At 45.7% G+C, this 19,697-nt stretch overlaps 2 protein-coding genes across 2 annotated transcripts; one reads left to right on the plus strand and one right to left on the minus strand.

The window, feature by feature from the left end:
• Nucleotides 1-3,737: 3,737 nt before the first annotated feature.
• On the minus strand, nucleotides 3,738-17,632 carry DNAJC8 (DnaJ heat shock protein family (Hsp40) member C8). Its single transcript, XM_048968954.1, has 9 exons — nucleotides 17,503-17,632; nucleotides 16,159-16,260; nucleotides 13,050-13,106; nucleotides 11,268-11,334; nucleotides 10,570-10,664; nucleotides 9,684-9,755; nucleotides 8,578-8,669; nucleotides 7,650-7,725; nucleotides 3,738-4,518 (listed from the first exon to the last, which is right to left on the minus strand). The coding sequence occupies exons 1-9, from the start codon at nucleotides 17,569-17,571 to the stop codon at nucleotides 4,396-4,398; spliced, it is 753 nt and encodes a 250-aa protein (XP_048824911.1). The 5' UTR covers nucleotides 17,572-17,632; the 3' UTR covers nucleotides 3,738-4,395.
• A 58-nt stretch (nucleotides 17,633-17,690) lies between these two features.
• ATP5IF1 (ATP synthase inhibitory factor subunit 1) lies at nucleotides 17,691-18,395 on the plus strand. Its single transcript, XM_048968957.1, has 3 exons — nucleotides 17,691-17,855; nucleotides 17,926-18,038; nucleotides 18,118-18,395. Exons 1-3 carry the CDS (start codon nucleotides 17,760-17,762, stop codon nucleotides 18,257-18,259), a joined length of 351 nt encoding a protein of 116 aa, XP_048824914.1. The 5' UTR covers nucleotides 17,691-17,759; the 3' UTR covers nucleotides 18,260-18,395.
• The last annotated feature ends 1,302 nt before the right edge of the window (nucleotides 18,396-19,697 follow it).

Below are 19,697 nucleotides of genomic sequence, written 5' to 3' on the forward strand. Positions count from 1 at the left end.
GGCACTGAGGGATGGGGCAGCAGTAGGGGTGGGGATGGACTTTGGGATCTCAGAGGTCTTTTCCAACTTGACTGATTCTGAGTTCTCTGCAGCTGTAGGACATGCAGGTATCTCAGATGGGGAATCTCAATGAAGCAGGCTGTCAGAGAGGCTGGCAACGTGAAGAGTCCAGTGCAGAGATATGGAAGAGGTCAAGCTACACATCTGCTAGAAATGAAAGACTCGGTTCTCCCAAAGGACGTAGTCATTCTTGCCCAAGGACTCTGGAGCCTTTTTGTGCCCATTTTGTGCACAAAACCAAGTCCAAGCAGCAAAAGGCATTGCTAAAACCTCAGGAGCTGCCAGCTGCCAGAGGAGCACAGCATGCAGCTCAGCCCCCAGCACAGCCACACGTGCTGTCAGGCCCTGGGCAGCACGTTGGTACACGAGATAAGAGGCAACGCCTGCATCCCATGGCCGTGTGAATCGCAGCTGCCTGAACAGAGGAGGCCTTGTTTGCTTCTATCTCCATTTGTAAGAAGAAAAGGAAGCCATGACAGCCTATGTGTTCTAGATAACAGCACTGCAACAGCCAAATTCTTAGTGAAGGAAACTTGCTACGCTAAAGCCCAACCTCTCACAGTTTAAGATGTTTTGAGAGAGCACAGTCCAGCACAAAAACCTCTTATTTGGAGGAAGAGGACCTGCCCTCAATTTCTGCTACCTGGGTCCTTCTATCCAGCATTGCCATACCTATAGGCAATACCCCAGAGCTACAGTTATGCTCCTGAAATAGGCAGGGTAGGAAAAAGAGGGGTTCTCCATGCATTTGCAAGGATAGGCATCTCTTAGGGAACAGGAAGGCCAGAAGATACAGCAGCATACACAGCATAGGCAAGGTGGTGCTGGACCCAAGCCACCTGACTGCACACCATGTCCAGCAGGAGCTAGGGGATGATAAGCAGAAGAAAGCATCTCCACCAGCATCTGCCAATCTGTGGCAGAGACCTTTTCAGCTAGCAGGAAACATATTTTTGCCTTTTCAACCAATTTCTTGTTCATTTCCCTCCATAACCTCTTGTTCATGGGTTTGGGAAGAGAACAGCTTGATGACTTGATTTCCCTCTGTACTCTTTTTGAAGGCTATACGTAAAGCACGTATAAAAAATAGGCATCTGTGTAATCTGTACGGCAGCTCCACAACATGGCTTCACAGCAAGGAGGATTGTTTTACTTCATTCTGTCTCTGCTAATAGAACTCTATTCACTAAGAGGGCTCCTGAGCAGGAGAAGTAAATGAGAGAACACCACTATGTGCAACAACCTAAGATAAACGTTGAGTAACACAATGGTTCGTGCCTCTTCAAGAACAGATTTCATCTCTGTCTTATCACTCAGTTTTCTACAGCTGTCATAACTTGATTTGCAAAGGAAAAGGCAGAATCTTTGCCTCAGATGAGAACCAAAACCTTTAGGAACAACGTTGGGATTCCTAGAGATCTCCTTACTCCCACTGATGTGTTCTCTGGTTTTAAGTATCAAGGACAAATAGTTCAGCCTCCACACAGCACTGACCCAAAAACAGCTCCAAAGATGATGATCTGAGGGTTTTAGGATTTGCATCATCTCTACCTCTTGAAATTGAAGTGTTTCATTCAGTCTGCCCCACAGCCTTGGTGCACACTGCAGAGGCTGAGCAACAGCTCAGGCTGCATCTGTTGTGCACTCACATGGTGCATCCAATGGTGCATTATCCATCCAAGCAATTCAAACAAGTTTGATTTTACAAAGCCTGAATAAAAGGATCAAGATTCACCTCCCTTCAATACAGCAGCGAAATAATCAGCAAAGAGCCAGGTATTTTGTTGCTGTTAAAGATCACCAAGCTGATGAGAAGCTTCAAAGGACTTGGCTGAGTAGATAAAGTAGGAGAACTGCATATTTGGACATATAAGCATACAGGTGGAACAGGAAGAAAGGAAACAGGAGCAGCTAAATTGAAAGTGAACAACCTTATTTCTAAGACATTTCTATTTCTAAGACACGTTTTGCTGCACAGCAAGGCACACTCAGTGGAACAAATGACTCAAAGGAGCTCAAGGCTGCACTCCTCAGTGTCAGTGCTACATCGCTCCATCGGTCACACTCATAAACAGATGCATTTCTGAGAAAGAGAATCAGGAACTTCACATAAGAAAAATCTCAAGCTCTAATGGGACTCATCCTGTGCTACTTGAAAAAAAACACGAAAAGAAGATCTGAAAGGTCAACACTGTGTCTCAGCAAAGACATTAAACCATGTGAAAGGAAACGCTACCAGCAAGACCAAGACTTCAAAATCAAAAACAATGACTGGGAGAAAAGTCACTGGGGGAGATCTCTAAGTGAGAAATACTTTGACAGGGGAACCAGAGCCAGCTGAGTGAAAGGAACAGCATCTTCTGGGTGAGAGATTCCAGATGGACCGTCTGCACAATAGAGCTCAAGGCCTCTGAGCTACTTACTGCCCAGCACTGCTCATTTCTTACAGCCTTCATCTGTGAAGCACAGGAGATGCATCTCAGAAATACCACCACAAAAGTTAACTAACATTTTCCCCACGACTGAGTCTAATTGCTGCCTCAACAAAGAAGTTGTGTTTCACCAAAGCATTCCCAGTTGATGAAGGAATGAGCAACGCCAATAAAAAGGAATTTCACTGTCTGAACACAGCAACGCTGTACAGTTCAGTCTACCTTAGTTTTATTAGGAAGGTATGTTTCACTACATCTGGCCACCCAGACCAGTGTATTACAGGAAAAGAAGAAACAGATGCAAGTGGAAAACACAAGCCACCTTTCAGCAAATTCATCTAAGCCCCAGGCTGTGTCAGAAAGCACTGCTCATCTGGGAGCTGCTTTTCCTGCAGAGAACTGAGTGGTAACACTGCTTGATCACATCACCCTTCTGCAGCATGCAGAAAGAGTTCAATCATCAAAGCTTATTGGTTGAGACACTGGAAGATAAAACACCTCTTCAGGGGCAGCAAAAACCATCCTTCTGACTTGACCATGTTCTAGGCACAAAAATCAGCACAGTGGACTGAACTAATGTGAAGATAAGGGTATAAAAGATGAATAGGATTGAAGGGAACAGGCTAGAGGCGGTGAGGAGGACGAAGAGCAGTATCTTCATGGGAGCATCTACACACAAGTCCCAGATGTGAGGACTGCCATCAGGACAGAACGGAGGAGTCTCCAAGCTCAGACAACAGAGGAGTCCACCAGGAACACGTGAATCAGTAGAAGAATAAAGGTGGTATGCCTCTGAATAGCTGAGAATCTCTTTGAAACTTAAATGAACACCTGAAGCACAATTTTGAAAAACAAAACTCATGACTTTAATGTGATCCCACAGTTCTGAGAAGTTACACTCCCCCCGCCAGATTCATAAGTCCTCCCACCCCACCTGTGCTCACCACCCAAAGGCATGGCAACAAGACCAGGAATCAGCATGGACCCTGGAACATCCAGAGCCCATTCAGGCAGCATCCAAAGGAAGAGATGTCTTCTTCCAGTCTTTCTTATTGCCACAATGGAGGACTACTAACTCAAAATTCAAGTCACATCAGACTTTGGAATAATTGCAAAACCTTACCAGGGCAAGTGTTACTGAGCAGTAGTAACATCTCAGTGGCCAGCACTCAATTTGCAATTGTATCTTTGAATAATTCCTTGCAAAAAAAAAAAAAGGAAAAGAAAAAAGAAAAAAAAAAAAGGTAACTTGGGTAAAAATTTATTTTACATACAGACCATTGCAACATAACTATTATTTGAGACGTTATTTTATCTTTACAGAAAGTGACCAGCTGGTCTGAGATTAACAGAAGTGTAAGCTTGAGAGCTGGGATTTCAGAATGGAAATCAGATCTTGGGAGAGGAGTCCTTCCAAGCACCATGCAGTGCAGGGAGGAGCTGCAGGTCTCTTAACTGCAACAGCTGCACTGAACAGTAATGGAAGCAGATCTCCACAGTCAGCTCAGACCTTTCTGAAGCTGAACTTGCTGAGAAAGATGATGCCTGCACAGGTACAGATGCATTTCTGACACCTTGTTCAGCTCTCAAACTAGAAATGAATAGAGTGAAACAGCACAATCTCTGTAAAGTACAAAACATCAAGTTACAGGGCAGCAGACAGACAGGACAGCAATAATGGGGGACCCTCCTAAGCCACGAATTCTACATTTAGCGGGTTCCTGGCTGGGTTCATATGATGGCCCTAGTTCAAATGGACTGAGTACAAAAAAATACTTTGACCAATAATTAATTGAACTGGAAACAAACAGTCTACTAAAAAGCAATTCTTACTCTAGGTGCCAATGAGTCCTTAAAAGCAGGGAGGGGGCTGGGGAGCTGCTCTTTGGCAGTGCTGCCAAGATCATTCGCGCTGCTCCATTTTTACTTTAGGAGGTCTCAGGAAGGTCCTGTTCTTCTTTTCTTTCTTGCCCTTTGTATTTGCCTGGAAATTTCTCCAGCTGTCCACACGACCATCCCGACTTTCCTGGAAACAAAGGAGAGGAAGAGGAAGGTTAACAACTGCAAGAGCCAGAGAGCAGATTTTGCAAACTAGCTTTGAGAGGTTGGTACCAATTTGCCCCTTATGCTGCACCCTGGCAGCCAGGACATACAGACACTGAAAAGCCACAGCAACAGATGCAGCACAATGGAGCCACAGGTGAGTTCACAGACACCAGTGTAAGCAATATGTTGCCTTCTTGTTTCAAAAGAAATGAGCTTGGGGTATGCAGGCCTGATTACAGCATACTGAATCCTCCTGAGAAGGAAAAAAGAAGACTCCTCACAAACCCAACCTATGATCCCTAAAGGCTGAAAGTTTCAGGACTGATCAAGTGCAGGGATGACTCACTTCACTGTGTGATCCACAAGCTCAAGTCCCTTCTGAATAAATACCTGTGCCTGCACCACTGGAGCTGCGCATAGGCTCAGCTACAACAGCTGTTCTCCTCCCTCCCATCTTTTCTCTATGGCTGCATGGCAGAAGGCAGGGATCTGGATGATGGGACACAGTGCACGCTCAGTAAGTTTGCAGATGACACAAAAGTCTAATGCTCCACTGAGACGCCATGGGGTCATGCTGCCATCCAGAGGGACCTTGACAAGCTGGAGAAAGCATCCAGTAAGAACTTAATGAAGTTCAGTGAGGAAAAGTGTAAAGTCCTGCCCTTAGGGAAACAACTCCCCGCATCAATATGTGCTGGAGGTCACCCAGCTGGACAGGAGTTCTGCAGTGAAGGTCCTGAGGGTCCTGATGGATGCCACGTTGACCACAAGCAACACATCCTTGCCACGTAGGTGACTGAGGGTACCCTGGACTGCACTAGGAGCATTGCCAGCAGGCTAAGAGAGGTGATCAGCTCAGCACTGATGAGGTCAGATCTGAAGTGCTGCATTAAGTCCCAGGCTTCCCAACAGAAGACAGAAATCAAGTTATTACAGAGTCCAGCAAAGGGCCACAGAGATGCTATGAATGGAACATCTCTCCTATGAAAGAAGGCTGAGACAGCTGGCTGGAACTGTTAAGCCTAGAGAAGAGAAAGCTCAGTTGGGATTCCTCATCAACACGTCAAGGATCTGAAGGGAAGGTGCAATGAAAGCAGAGCAAGACTTTGCAGTGGTACCCAAGTGAAAGGATAGGAGGCAATGGGCACAGGCTGACACACAGGAGGTTCTGAGTGCTAGGAAACACATGGTCCTGGACAAATGACTCAAGGTGGACCTGCTTGAGTAGGAAAGTTCACCTCCAGAGATCCCTTCCAACCTCGATTACTGCATAACACTTTTTTGAGGGATATGGCAACTTCTGTTCTAAGCCTCTTGTTCCTTACAATTTGTTGGTAGAAGCCACCTTAGCTTGAAATTTCTGGGAAAGCAAATATTGGGTAGGGGGAAGGAGGAGAAAGCAGACATTAAAACTTACTCCTTTTGGATACACCAAAACATGATTGAGCTCTCAAGGCTGATCCTATGAGGATCCAGCAGTACTGCAGAACACATATAAGGATCAAAAGTACAAGTCCTCAGAGTAAAGAGACAGGAGAGCTGACCAGAGAACATGCAGTGCTCAAGCAGGGATTACAATCACCAGGAGCTGGTAACCATAGAAGAGTGATGCAGAGGCAGCACGGGCACCTTTGCAGGCCTTTCTTTTTTGGACATCACACTCATTCCTTTCAGATACTCTGCAAAGGCAGCTACAAGCCTGGAATAAGGCAGCTACAGTCAGTATACTTTCTCCCATCTATGGCCACAAGCAGGAATAAACTTCTTATGCCTGCAGATTAGATGATCTATTTTGAACATTAGCATGTAATTCTGATACTCTCTCTTCATATTTATGGAGTTGTCACCAGCAAGGTTGGAGAAGACACTTGCAAGTGCAGAGGTTCAGCTGTTTAGGAGCAGTATCAATAGCTCAGGAGTTCTCCTTTTTGGTACATCATTATTTGCTTGTAATATGAGTTCACATTTCCTCAGGTTCCATCCTTTACTGCATCTGCAGAGCAGCAACACCCAACTTCTCCAACCACAATGACCACAGAAGTTCTGCCAGCAACACTACCAGAGGCACAACATTTCTCTACCTGGCAATACATGACAAAACTCCACTGTGCACTCAAGGCAGCAGTATTACACAAATGCAGTCAGTTCAGTGTTTTCCAGAACACCCAGCTTCCTGTATCCATACAGTTCAGCATATGAACAGAGAAACTCTGCCCATTTAAGTCTCTGGAAAAATCCCAGCTGTCTGCTTTCCAAAGGATGCCAGCCCAGCACACACAACTCTCTCCCAGGCACCTTGTTTTATGAAGGACTCTAGAACATAGCCTGGAACTGAGTTTGAAGGTAGCTGAACAATCCAGCACATCCTTTCAGAAGGTCCTGCATATGGTTATTATACTCTTCCCTGTCCACCCAGCCCTCCATGCCACAGAACTTGCCCTCTGGTCTGTAATAAAGGAAGAATTACAGGCTAGATCAGATACTTTGGCAGACTGTAGGTCTGTCACCTAGAATGGCAGCACAACAACCACAGAGCCACTTAAGATATCTAGACCTTCAATACAGACTAGAAGGAGCAAAGGGAAGTAGCAATTATTTAGATCTTTGGTACTTGTAAGAAATACAGATTCCCTAAGTGTTAGCAATGTTTGATAAGAACCAACCCAGCTCAAACCAGTGGTTGAACAGCTATGATTACCACCAGTGACTCGGGCTAAGGAGTAATTCCAATTTCCAACTTGGGCTAAGAATAAGATGTGGACAGAGCTGAAAAAATACTGCAACTTCATTTACAATACACCTGTTTTAGAGAACTGATATCAAAGTTCTATCACATTTATGCCAAACCATTTCTATGACGTGGCTCTGGGCAGCCTGGTCTGGTGGTTGGCGACCCTGCACATAGCAGGGGTTGAAACTCAATGACCACTGTGGTCCTTTTCAACCCAGGCCATTCTGTGATGATGCTATGATTTCACTAAGCATTTATCTAAATTAGCTCAAACACCTGCCAACAAAAAGTCTCTCTTTTTGCAGAGGCATTTCCAGCAGCACAGCCCAGAATTGCTGAGGCCCATCCCATACGTGGCATTCAGTTCAGCTGCTGATTACCTCAAAGTTCTTCTGCCATTCTCGTTCTCGTTTTGCCTTCTCCTGTGCTTCGATTTCTTCTTCTCTTTGTCGTTTCCTGGAAAGGAAGTCACAAAGAAGCTGTGAACCACAAGTACCTTAATTAACGAAACACGGTGACACTTTCAACACATCTCTGAAAGCTCTTCCAATTTCTGGCAAATTACAGTTCTTGTCAGTAAATATGGACAACTGTGGCTGCACAGCAAAGAAAATGGTTTCAAAACCAAAGAGAGAAGAGATGGTAACACGGCACCACTGAGCACAGACACACATTTAATCAACCAGTGAGTCATCTTCTCTTGTAAAGCAAGTTGGAATCCTTACTAACTCCAGTGGTAGCTATCTAAAACTGCTCAGGGTACACGTTTTGAGAAGTCAGCAAACACATGAGCATGCAAATAAGAATGAGAAGGTTTTTTCCTTAATTCTCATCTACAGAAGCCCAGCTCTGTGAAGTGCATCTACAGCAACTGCTCAGGCAACAGGTGATTGATGACAATCGTGCCACGAGGTATTTCTGGCAATTAGTTAAACATAAAAATCAACTGCTTGCATGCTAACAACACATAAAACCATTTCGTTGTTTTTGCTGGCCTCTACAGATCATATAAGCATAGCATCTTAAGAACAGGAGGGAACGTTTCCTATTCGCTTTCTTCAAGCACAGCAGACATCTACACTCAACAAAGAACACGTGGAATCTACATCATTAGAATTCAGGCTTCATTCTGACAGGATCCTTGTTAACTTAATCCAAGGCTGTGCTTCCAGCAGCAGGTTGGAGCAGATGACTCCCAAAGGTCAGTTCAAAAACACTTTCCTCAGATTCTCCAATTTCTGATCTTTTCCTAGGAAGTGTGAGGGGCAAAGCAGAGCCCGAGCTGCACAAGCAGAATGCTACCTGTACCTTTCATGCATTTCTTTAGCTTCTCTTTCTTTCCTCTTTATTTCCAGTTCAGCAAAGAGCTTCATTGTCTGTTTGTACACGGCCTGTTTGAACTGCAAAACACAAATCTGGTTTTGAAACAATGCATGTTAACACAGTTAGAGAAATCTGTTTTACAGAAGAATGTAAGAAGCACAAAAAGAAACACAGCCTGCTGGCCTGCACTGAGAGCAGCGCATAGCAGAGATGGAGAAGATGGCATAAAACACTGCTGATTAAATTCTGGTCTTAACATAACCAGGAAACAACTACTTAATAGCCTAATAATATCTCATTTCATTTGTATTCATGAAGCTGTGCCCAAACTGAACTTCATTTCAAGCTCTCTTATTTTTCCCACAGAGTTCTGCAATGCCATGATATTTGACATATTAAAAAAGGCTGAATGGTCACTGTTTAGATGGTGATTTCCCAGCAGACCTCCTTGATGTGTTGTAACAATCCAGCCCTGGCTTTCATGAGGAAAATATCACTATAATTAAAACTTCGTTACTAAAGAACAGCAAAAGACCTTTGAAAATCAATGCAAAATAAGGCCATTATTAGGATGATACCAAGAGGGAAAAAACACTTCATAGGAAAAAAAAAAAAGGATGAATTTGTAAGATTAACTTGTTACAGAACAGCAAATCTGTCCTACATGCAAGAAACAGCCCAAACAACCCTTCCTACAAAATGTCCCTAAAAGCACATTTTAGAAGCTGCAATGGGTTCTATGTGAGCCTCTGCTGGCAGTAAGAATGCCACAGTTCCAGCATTCAGAACACAAAATGAACTTCAATTCCAAAAAGAGTGTATGATGGACAAGCAATGGGGCCTTGCTTCTAGGAAACTGGATATTTTGATCCACATAATATCACAATGCATTTCCTATTTACAATGCAGTCAAACCACTTCCAGAATGGATGTAACTCAATGGATGGAACTTCTACACTCACAACTTATTCTTCTGCAAGCAGAAAGATTTACAACACTCAAACAGCCAAAGAAATGTCTGCATGCTGGTTTTGATTCTCATTTCTCAAAACACATCCTGTGCTCCTCCATCACCCTGAAGCACAACTTACAACTTCAGGATCATCTTCTTCTACATTGGGAGGTTTTCCATCCTTCTTCAATTGCTTCTTTTTTTCTTTCACCTAAAGATTAAGAATGAAAGTAAGAGCCTACAAAGTTTTACACAGCTCCCCTCGCTGTATCTAAGCAGCACTGTGTTCTGTGAAGAACTTTGGATAACGGTAAGTTCTTGATTTAGATCTACGTTTTATTTTACATCAAAATCTCCTGGCCTCCAGCCCAAATACACGCACGATCGCTGTCACGTGAACTGCAGGCATGAGAAATAACACGTTAGATACTATTCATCCAACATAACCCCCTTCTTTCTTTCTGTTAGTTTGTTGTTAAGGTAAATTTACATCCAGCATGTACAATTCAGACTAGCAGGAAGTTTATTTTGCATTGCAATATTGAAACATTAACAATAACAAGCAGAACATAAAGCGTGCCTTGATTTACAGCACCTGAGTTCTCCCATATCAGCTTGTTACGTATGGTCTGCTCATGTTACTCAACTCACTTCTTGACCACTGCAATCCAAGCTCCTTATCTTATAGGTCGTTTTTCCCCAAAACTTTCCAGTCTTCAGCTTTCACCACCTATTATCTTCCACCTACACAGATCTGAACTGCAGTGTTCATTCACAGACTTGAAAAAACTATTTAGGTCAGATCTTGTGGCTTGACCTAATTATTTCCAGTACTGAATTTCACTGAGTTATCCTGCACTGGGCTCAAATGCAGCCTTGGACAAAGCACAATTGTGGATGCCTTGAGAAGCTCAGTCCACCTGCACAGCTGCATCCTGAGTTTTGCTCAGTTCACCTTTTAATGACCTAAACACATGGAAGATATATAAAAAAAACAAATTAAGAACAGTTTATGGAATACTTACAGTATGTTCCACATATTCTTTTCCTGCCTGTATCACATCCAAGGCTCTCTTCTTTTGCTCCTGATCTAACAGCAACTTGTATGCTTTATCTACAGCTAAAAAACAAGTGCCAATGTTAATAGCACCAGTAGTCACATTCAAAAGACATCACAAGATTGCTACTTTGTAGGGCTTTGAGGTGTTTTTTGTGTTTTGGTTTTTTTTCCCCATTACACCCTGGTGATTTCATGATCAGTCAAATGAGATTTGGGTTGTGGCAGTGTCACAGTGTCAGACACCTCTGGACTATGCAGGTTAAAGCATCAATCCTACCAAGTGATTTAGTTACAAGGTATGAAGTTAAGCTTGAGGTCGGCAATGCCTCTGAAATCACTGTGTTACTGTTGTACAGTCTTTGAATAAAATCTAATGCACACAATAAACAGGTTTTTTTAAACTATCCTGAAGCCCAATGGATGAGTTTGTCCCACTGCAAACTAACAACAATACCACTACTGCCACCTAGTGCAATGCTGCTGCTGAAATGCCAACCAAATGCCATCATCTGCTTCTCTCATCTAAGGCACCTCTGCAACAATTCTGTCCTTTGGTGGGGCCCCAGACCTTACAAGCATTTAAAACAGCTACAGAAAAACAGCAGCCCAACTACTACCACACTGCAGCTCAGAAAAGGGTGAGAGTCAGCAGCACAGACTTACCTTCAAATGCCTTCTGAGCTCTATCTGCATCATCCTGATTTTTGTCTGGATGTACCAATATTGACAGCTGCAAAACAAAGAATCTTGCCCTCAAGATCTTTGTAAAAAAGAAAAGACTGCTTCAGTGCTTTCTGTGAGAGGAGAGAGCAGCTCACAGGAGGAATCAGAAGCGATGACATCCCTTTGTCTACAGGCAAATGAGCTGACAACACAGCAGACTGAACATCAGTAAAAGTTTATAATGGCTTCTCACTGAAAACCAGGTCCAACTTCTGTAATGGGAAGGCTAGGAGAAGCTGCAGTTTGGACCATGCAGCCATACAAACACCTTCCAGCCACAGCAGCATAGGGCTGATATGAACCATTTGTTCACATGAGTTTCAAACCCTCGGTCTTGAAAACAAACAAATCAACAAAGACCATCCTCAGCCATGGTTCACCTCTTGTTCTACACCTCCTGAGAAGTCCAACAGGATCTCTAAAGTTATTCAAATACTAAACCACTTCAAACGAGGAGTACATTTTTTCCTTAGACTCCTTCACAGAAAGTCAAGCAGTCTCTGCACAGCAGTCAGGACACTGATCACTGGCATCTTTAGGACAGCCTTAAAGCAACAAGAAGCACGTGTTCCTTATTTTCCCCTTTTAAAGGATGAGAACACTCTAAAAGTTTCTCCACACAGCATTCTTTTCCCATACCTTTTATTTTTGTCACTGTTAGTCAGACTCTCTAGTTTATCTACATCTTTCCTACTATGATGCTGAAAACAGTGCACTGGTGAACATAAAATATTCACTTCCTGACCCATGACACTTGCTGGTTCATAGAAAAAAGGTTTTCCTCCTGTCCCCAAGAACAGCACAGTGCTCATTTACTCTGTGACTTGCAATAGCCAGTATCGTTTTCCTTCTATTGGCTGTTCCAGTTAGGCATTCGATTTCTTCAGTTAATAATTCCACACACTGGTTTCATTCCATCACTTTGACTTCAAAACACTTCTCTGCAGTATTCTATCAGCACAAAGCTAAGACAGCTGTGTTCACCAATAAGCAAAATTGAGAACTCAGCAACAGACTGAAAGGTTATCCTTCCATTCCCCATGAAAAAGCACAGAGCACCTGCCACCACCTCAGCTCCTCACCACCTCACGCTCCTTCATCAGGACAAGAGAGCTGCTGGCTGTCTCAAGCCAGATCTCCATGCTTACAGCACAAATTCAGATGGCAAGATGCAGCCTTCTGAAAACTGCATCTTTCTGCTGCATGCACTGACCATGCATTTCTCCTGCAGATTTGCAGCAGAATAAGTCTGGAGTAATGTATCCTGTGTTTCAGAGAGCAATGAAGAAGAGCCACTGAGAAGGGCTGCTGTCAGGTAGCCCAACCACAAAAACAATAACTGGTGAAATTCTTAAGGAGATCTCAAAAATAAATACTTCTGGATCAAAGGTGAATTTAACAGAAATACATTTTGACAGACCTCAAATTTCTGTCAAATGTTGACCTCCTCTTCGGACTAAACTCCAATACACAGCTGATATGTGGGCTTTTCAGTTCATAGCAGCTTTACAAAGCAGCATACCATGCACAGACCAGGCACCCTTCTGCAGCTTTCCCCTCGTGGATACAAAGATTGTTCTACGTGTTTCTTCACAAAACAGCTTCTTGTCTCTACCCAGACACAACTTTTCTACTGCTTTCCCCATTCCCAAGCACAGCTGCACAATCTCTGCAGAGCTTCTAGTGTTCATTTCAGAAGCTTCAAATGCAAAAGTCAAATACCTGTCGAAACCTTTTCTTTATTTCTTCATCTGTGGCTTCAGGGTCCATCTGCAGAACCTAAAAAAGATCACAACAACAGAGCAAATTCAATGCTATGCCCCACATTTCAGGTTCCTGGCAGCAAGTTCTGAATACTTGGTTCATCAGCATACAGGCTGAATGTCAGAAAGCTCACCCCAATGGGAAGCTGCCTCAGCATATGAGTTTTCATCTAGTAAAATGGAGACATTTTAAGGGACAGCATGGTTGGGACATTCTACTTTAAGCAATGCTATATTTCTTTGAGTATGCCAGAGCCCTTTCCACACTCTAATCTTGTACAGACAGCTGCCATCTCTAAATAGCCACCTTTGGTCCAAACCTTCAACCAAATCCGTTACTTAGTTCAGTAGAAACAGAAGCACATCATGGCTTTGGGACACTGTCAGACAATTTGTAACTGAGAGCAGTTACAAGAAACACATTATTTCATAAGAATTTATTGATTCTGTCTGTTAGCTTTTGAAAGATGGAAGAGTTTTACTGTTTGGCTTCCATGAACAAGCTTACAACTCGTTGTTCTTTAGGGATGCAACAAACTCAGAAAAAATGTTTAGGAACTGTTCTGTGAATCAATTGACTAACAGAAGCACTAAGCAACAAATGAACTTGCTCAGCGTGGACACACACTGGTCTGACACTAAGAATCTGGAAATACAAAACACTTTTCTTGCAGAAAAGCTTCAGCTCACTTTTAAACGGCTTCTGTCATTTGCTCTCCAAGTCCAGTATTGAGATGTACACAGATCCAAACACTGCAAAGTGAATCTCCTGAATGATCAGCCTTAAATTTGGGCTATGAAAAGCATGTGAGTCTATTAGAAAAAAAGACAGGGATGACATCAGGAAAGAACTCTTGTTCAGTGGATGAGAAACAGAGCACACCAGCAATGTGCACTCACAGCCCTGACAGCCAATCCTATCTTGAGCTGCATCAAAAGGACTGCAGCTAACAGGACAGGGCAAAGGAAGCAATTATCCCCCACTACAGTGCTGCATTCAGCTCTGAGGCCCCAGCATAAGGACATGGACCTGCTGGGGCAGATCCAGACCATGCCATGAGGATGCTCAGAGGGCTGAAGCACCTTTCCTGTAAAGAGAGGCTGAGGGAGGTGGGGCTGTTCAGCCTTGAGAAGCAAAGGCTCTAGAAGACCTCATTTTGACCTTTCCATTACCTACAAGAAATCTGGGGAGGAACTTTGTCAGGAAGTACAGCTATATGACAAGGGGTAATAGCTTTAAATTGAAAGAGGAGAAGATTTAGATTAGATATTTGGAAGAAATTCTTCATCACAGGGCACGTGAGACCCTGGCACAGGATGCCCCAACCCAGGAGGTGCTCAAAGCCGGGCAGCACAGGGCCCAGGCAGTCTCATCTGGCAGGGGGCAGCCAGCCCATGTGTTGCACCAAAGGGCAATGTAATTTGGCAGAAAATAAACTCCATTGTGTTTCAGCTTGTCCTCAGCTATCAGAGGGGCTGGGGACAGCTGAGCGTAGATTCTGAGCAATGCCCAACCCAGAGCTTTAAGTTTGGTCACAGAACTTCCATGACTTTGGATTCACAGACAGCACACTGCCCAGTTCACCTGGCAGCATCCAAATGGGTTCCACAGCCACTCAAAGAGTTCGAGCCATGCCCAGACTAGGAACACTCACAGCTTGATCAGTGAATTGTGCAGTTCATTAAAGCAACAGATTACAGGTTCTTTTGGATTGCTGGTGATAAACACACTTGTCTGCAAAGCATGAGAGGTTAACCAAGAACATGAACAGAAATTACTTTGTCTTCCAGGGAAGCACTCAGCATTACTGAGCGTGCAAGTGTTACCCAACAAGCATCCCTATGGAGGGGAATGGTGGCTCAGCCTGTTGACTGAACCTAGAAGTAAAAGATGGTCCATGTCTGACATCTGATGGCGTTTTCCCTGACATTCTCCCTCTTTTAAGCCATTTTTATGCTATTTTTTATTTTACAGGTAAAGCTTGAGGGACTTCAGTCACACATACTTCTGTTTATTCTTGGTGTAAAATTATCTCACCTTGCTTTTAAAGACATAAGCTAAAAAAAAAAAATCAGAGTGCAAGCTCAGTAAGGGGCAGCTGTACCTCAGGCAGAAGAAGCCTTTGGGATGTTTTGGTATTACAATGAGCAAAGTTCATCAAAGGACAGCATTTTGTCAAAAAAAAAAAACAACGGCAGACCTTTGGCCTGGGGGCTGCAGGTAAGCAGCTTGGCACTACCAAGTCCCCATCCCAGCACTGCTCTTCTTAGGAGTCAGTATACCAGGTTCTCCTGATGCTGCCAACCTCTAAAGTTGCCCAGAGAGCCACTATGGATCACAGAACTTGGCTGCAGTGTCTGTACTCTGCTCCACACTCTGTGCCATTTAATGGACTCCTTCAATACCATCTACACTCTGCTTCTGGACCCTTGTGACCAATTCTGTACCTTAGTTTGCAAATCACTTATAGCAATTGCTTCACACCAGGGCAGAGGGCTGGAACTGAGTGGGCTTTAAGATTCCTTCCAACCCAAGCCAGTCTGTGATTGCATGAATAGCCAGAACACCACCACAATACATTCTCTTCACTGTTTTCTTTTTAAGATTTTAACCGATTGCAACTGGAACAGCACAATACAACATGGAATCCAATCCCCAGTGACTCCTCCAGGATTGCTCTCTGCTATGATAAGTGGGAGTCTCTCTATCCTTCTATGCACAGAAGTTCAGTGGGATGAACACCCAAAATAAAGGATGATCAGAAATGCTGAGTCAACTGTGGTCAGAAGAGAACCTGACAGCGTGCTACCTGTTCTGGCACCATTCACAAAGTATTTAGTATTACTCTGCCAAATCTCCCAGTGCTGTTAAACAAGAGAAGCATGCCAACAGAGCACAATTTCTTCCTGCCATTAAGCACTTACATACCATCCTTCTGTCTCTTACACTGTAATCCATGTTCAGAAATTTGTATCTTTCTGACAATTGGCCTCTTTTCAGAAAGAAACACTCAGTAAAACTAGAATTGGGCATGCTAAGTCAGACAGGAGAATATGCTCAGACTAACCTCAAAAGGATTCAAGTTGAAATAGGAAGATCCAGGTCGGGTCAGCCTGTCAATCTGGTTTTTTGATGTTAAAACAGAGTCTCGCTTTTCAATTTGTTTTACCTGCAGAACAAAAGACACTCATTAACCAACCATAACAACATGCTTGCCTGCCTTCCTATGTTACAGCTACACCAACTGTTATCATTCCGCGCTGTAACTCACAATACCTTTTGCTCATCCCAAGCATGTAGTTACTTAAGCATCAGCAGGGCACATTTTTCAGTGTTTTCAGTGTTTTCAACCCTTTGAAAGGGGAGATAACAGCAGGACAAGGGGAAATGGTTTGAAGTTGAGGGAGAGAAGATTGAGGTTGGATGTCAGGGGGAAGTTCTGTGCTATGAGAGTGGTGAGGTGCTGGAACAGCTGCCCAGAGAGGCAGTGATGCCCCGTCCATCCCTGGAGGTGTTCAAGGCCAGGTTAGATGGGGCCCTGGGCAGCCTGGGCTGCTATGAAATGTGGAGGTTGGTGGCCCTGTGTGCAGCAGGGAGTTTGAGCTCCATGATCCTCAAGGTCCTTTCCAACCCGGGCCATTCTGTGATTTCTACAGCATGGCAGTACTTTCAGCATCATTTTTCAGCTGTGAAAGAAATCTAGAAAGCACTTCTGCTTTTGTCTTCCACGGCTTGCTCAGCAGCTGTGCCTTTTTGCCCTCGCTTCACTCCTACACTTTGCCAGAACCGTCATACCGATACCTTGGATACCAACTGCACGGCTGCTTTTAACCCAGCACTGCCGGGAGAGACAACGAACGCCATCACATCGTTGTAAGCAAGCAAAAACCTCTCACTTGGGCCATTTTTTTTCAGCAACGCAGTTTTCTTTTCGATCCTCTCCCTGTAACCCAACCCAAACCCGTTATCGGCACTCACTATTCACCTTTAGGAGAAGGAACGCGCAGGCAGGGCTCAGTTAACCACCCGAGGGACGCACTGAGAACTGCGCTGGGTTCCCCTCCAGCTCCCCCGGCCGCAGGGCAACAACAGCTGGGCTCGGAGCTGACAGCAGAGCCGGCGGTCTGCGGGGATTCATCGAAGCGGGCCGGAGGAGCTGAGAGCAGAGCTGAGGGCAGCGCTCAGAGCCCCACGAGGCCGCAGGGCTCACACGCCCGCAGCGCTCACCCGGCCGGGCCCCGCCGGGCCCCTCCGCGCCGCCCCCGCCCGCCCCCACGCAGGCTCCGCTCCGCCTGCCAGGCCCCGGCGGCGCCGGTTAGGCCGCGGCGGGCCGTCAGCGGGCAGACAGAGCTCTGGAGAGCGCGGCCAGGTTCGCGCGCCCCCGCCGCCGCCTACGGCCGGCCGCCGGTACCTCGCTGTAGAAGGTGAGGAACGCCTCCTCGGCGGCGCCCCCCGCCCCGCGCTCCTCCGGAGCCGCCATCGCCAGCACCACGTGATGCCACACGCACGCGCGAAACCGACCGAGAAGGCGGCGCCCCCGGCACGTGACCGTGGCGGCGCGTCGCGGTAACGGGGAGGGGCGGAGAGGCGGGAGCGGCGCGTGCGCAGTCGGGCTCTTCCCGCTCGGCGGGGTTGGGCGCGGTGCCGGCGCTCCAAGGGCAGGCGGACATGGCGGCCGTGTCGGCGCTGAGGGGCGGCCTGCGCGGGGCCCTCCTGGCGCAGCAGCAGCAGCGCGCCTGGAGCTCGGGCTCGGGCGCAGACCAGGTGCGTGCGGGGCGGCGCGGTACGGGGCGAGCCTGCGGGGCGCGGCGCTCAACGCCTCGTTTCCCCGCAGCTGGGCGAGCTGGGCAAAGGCGCTGGGAAGGGCGGCGGTGGCGGCGGCTCCATTCGCGAGGCCGGAGGGGCTTTCGGTAAGAAGCAGGCGGCCGAGGAGGAGCGTTACTTCAGGTGAGCCTCCGGAACCCCGGCGGGACGCCGTACGCGGTCACATCGTGCCGGGCCCACCTCGCGCTGTGCTCTGTTACAGGGAGAAGGAACGGGAGCAGCTGAAGGCCTTAAGGAGGCACCACGAAGAGGAGATCGATCACCACAAGAAGGAGATCGAGCGGCTGCAAAAGGAGATCGAGAGGCACAAGCATAAGATCAAGACGCTGAAGGATGATGACTAAGCTGCTGCTGCTGGGTGTTGTTTGCCTCTGGTGTAAAACAGCCGTGCGGGCTGCGTGCTTTGGCCAAAGTTATCCACGTGTGTTGTGTTATACTGTGGTTGGCAACAATGTCAAATAAACTGCTCAGTGGCTCTTCTGTTCAGTAACTGGTTAATGAGGGGGCAAAAAAAGATCTGCTGTTTGGTTGTAAGTATTGTAGACTCATAGAATGGCCTGGGTTGCAAAGGAGCACAATGCTCATCCGGTTCTAACCCCCTGCTGTGTGCAGGTCACCAACCAGCAGACCAGGCTGCCCAGAGCCACATCCAGCCTGGCCTTGAATGCCTGCAGGGATGGGGCATTGCTCAACACCACTGCAGAAGCTGGGTAACAAGGATGAAAGTGACAAGGTATAAAGGCCTGAAACCATGAGTTCAAACTGGTAGGACCTCCTCCCTTCACTTTTGGTTGAACAAAAGCAGTAAACGGAGTTGTCAAACACTTTTTTTTATGATCAGAGGGACTGGCTCAATGCAAGACAAAATGAGCTTATATGCTACAAAATAACACTGTAATAACAGCGACATTGTCCCTCAGTCAGTGTATGAGAAGTTTCCTGGAGACAGGCAGGTGCACAGCACGTTACCCTGAATAGGTACACTAATAATCCATCATAATAAAATATCTAAAGCAGTGGAAAATGTCCTATTTGGTGTGTGTGTGTGTGTTAACATGTCATATGCTACAGCAGAAGCAACTGTTACCTTGATACCAACATGGAAATAGAACAATTTCACTGCAATCCTGGAAGAGAAGTGGTAGAGTGATAGGAACAGGCTGAATTTCAGCAAAACTCAACCCTTGGCTATTAAGAAAACAGGAAAATCTCAGCAGGTGGCAGAATAAATACATACAGCTGCTGGAAAGCCCGTTCCTTTGCAGGGGGAGAATAATGGTTGTGCTCACCTCATTCCTGTGCCAGTATCCCCAGCACTCCCAGTTGCTCAAAGAATCAGAAATAAAAGGGCAGCCTCACTGCCAGGAGCTGTGCTGTCAGCACTTCATGCTCAGCTACTGGCTGCAGGAACACCACAACTGCATGAGCAGAACTTCTTGCTGCCTTCCCAGGCCTGTGCAAGTTCACTCCCTGCAGCAGAACTTCACACTTTCCTTGATTCAAAGATGCTGTTTGTCCTGACTAAACCAGGTTCTTGTAAACTGGTAGTTCCCATAGCACTTGTACAGACAGACCTGAAACATCATTCCAGGAGTTTCTACCAATAAAGAAATAACTAAAAGTTTAAAATTACTCTTTGTTCCAGAACACCTGGAGCTTCCCTACAGTCTCAGCTTTTTGTTTTGCACTGGACCAATCTACAGCCTTCAGGTCACACCTTGCTCCTGGCTGAAGGTATTCCATGTACAGAAGACAGGAAAAAAATGGTATCCGCTGACCCTT

Source organism: Lagopus muta, chromosome 23 (genome assembly GCF_023343835.1).
Source record: "Lagopus muta isolate bLagMut1 chromosome 23, bLagMut1 primary, whole genome shotgun sequence".
Taxonomy (NCBI): domain Eukaryota; kingdom Metazoa; phylum Chordata; class Aves; order Galliformes; family Phasianidae; genus Lagopus; species Lagopus muta.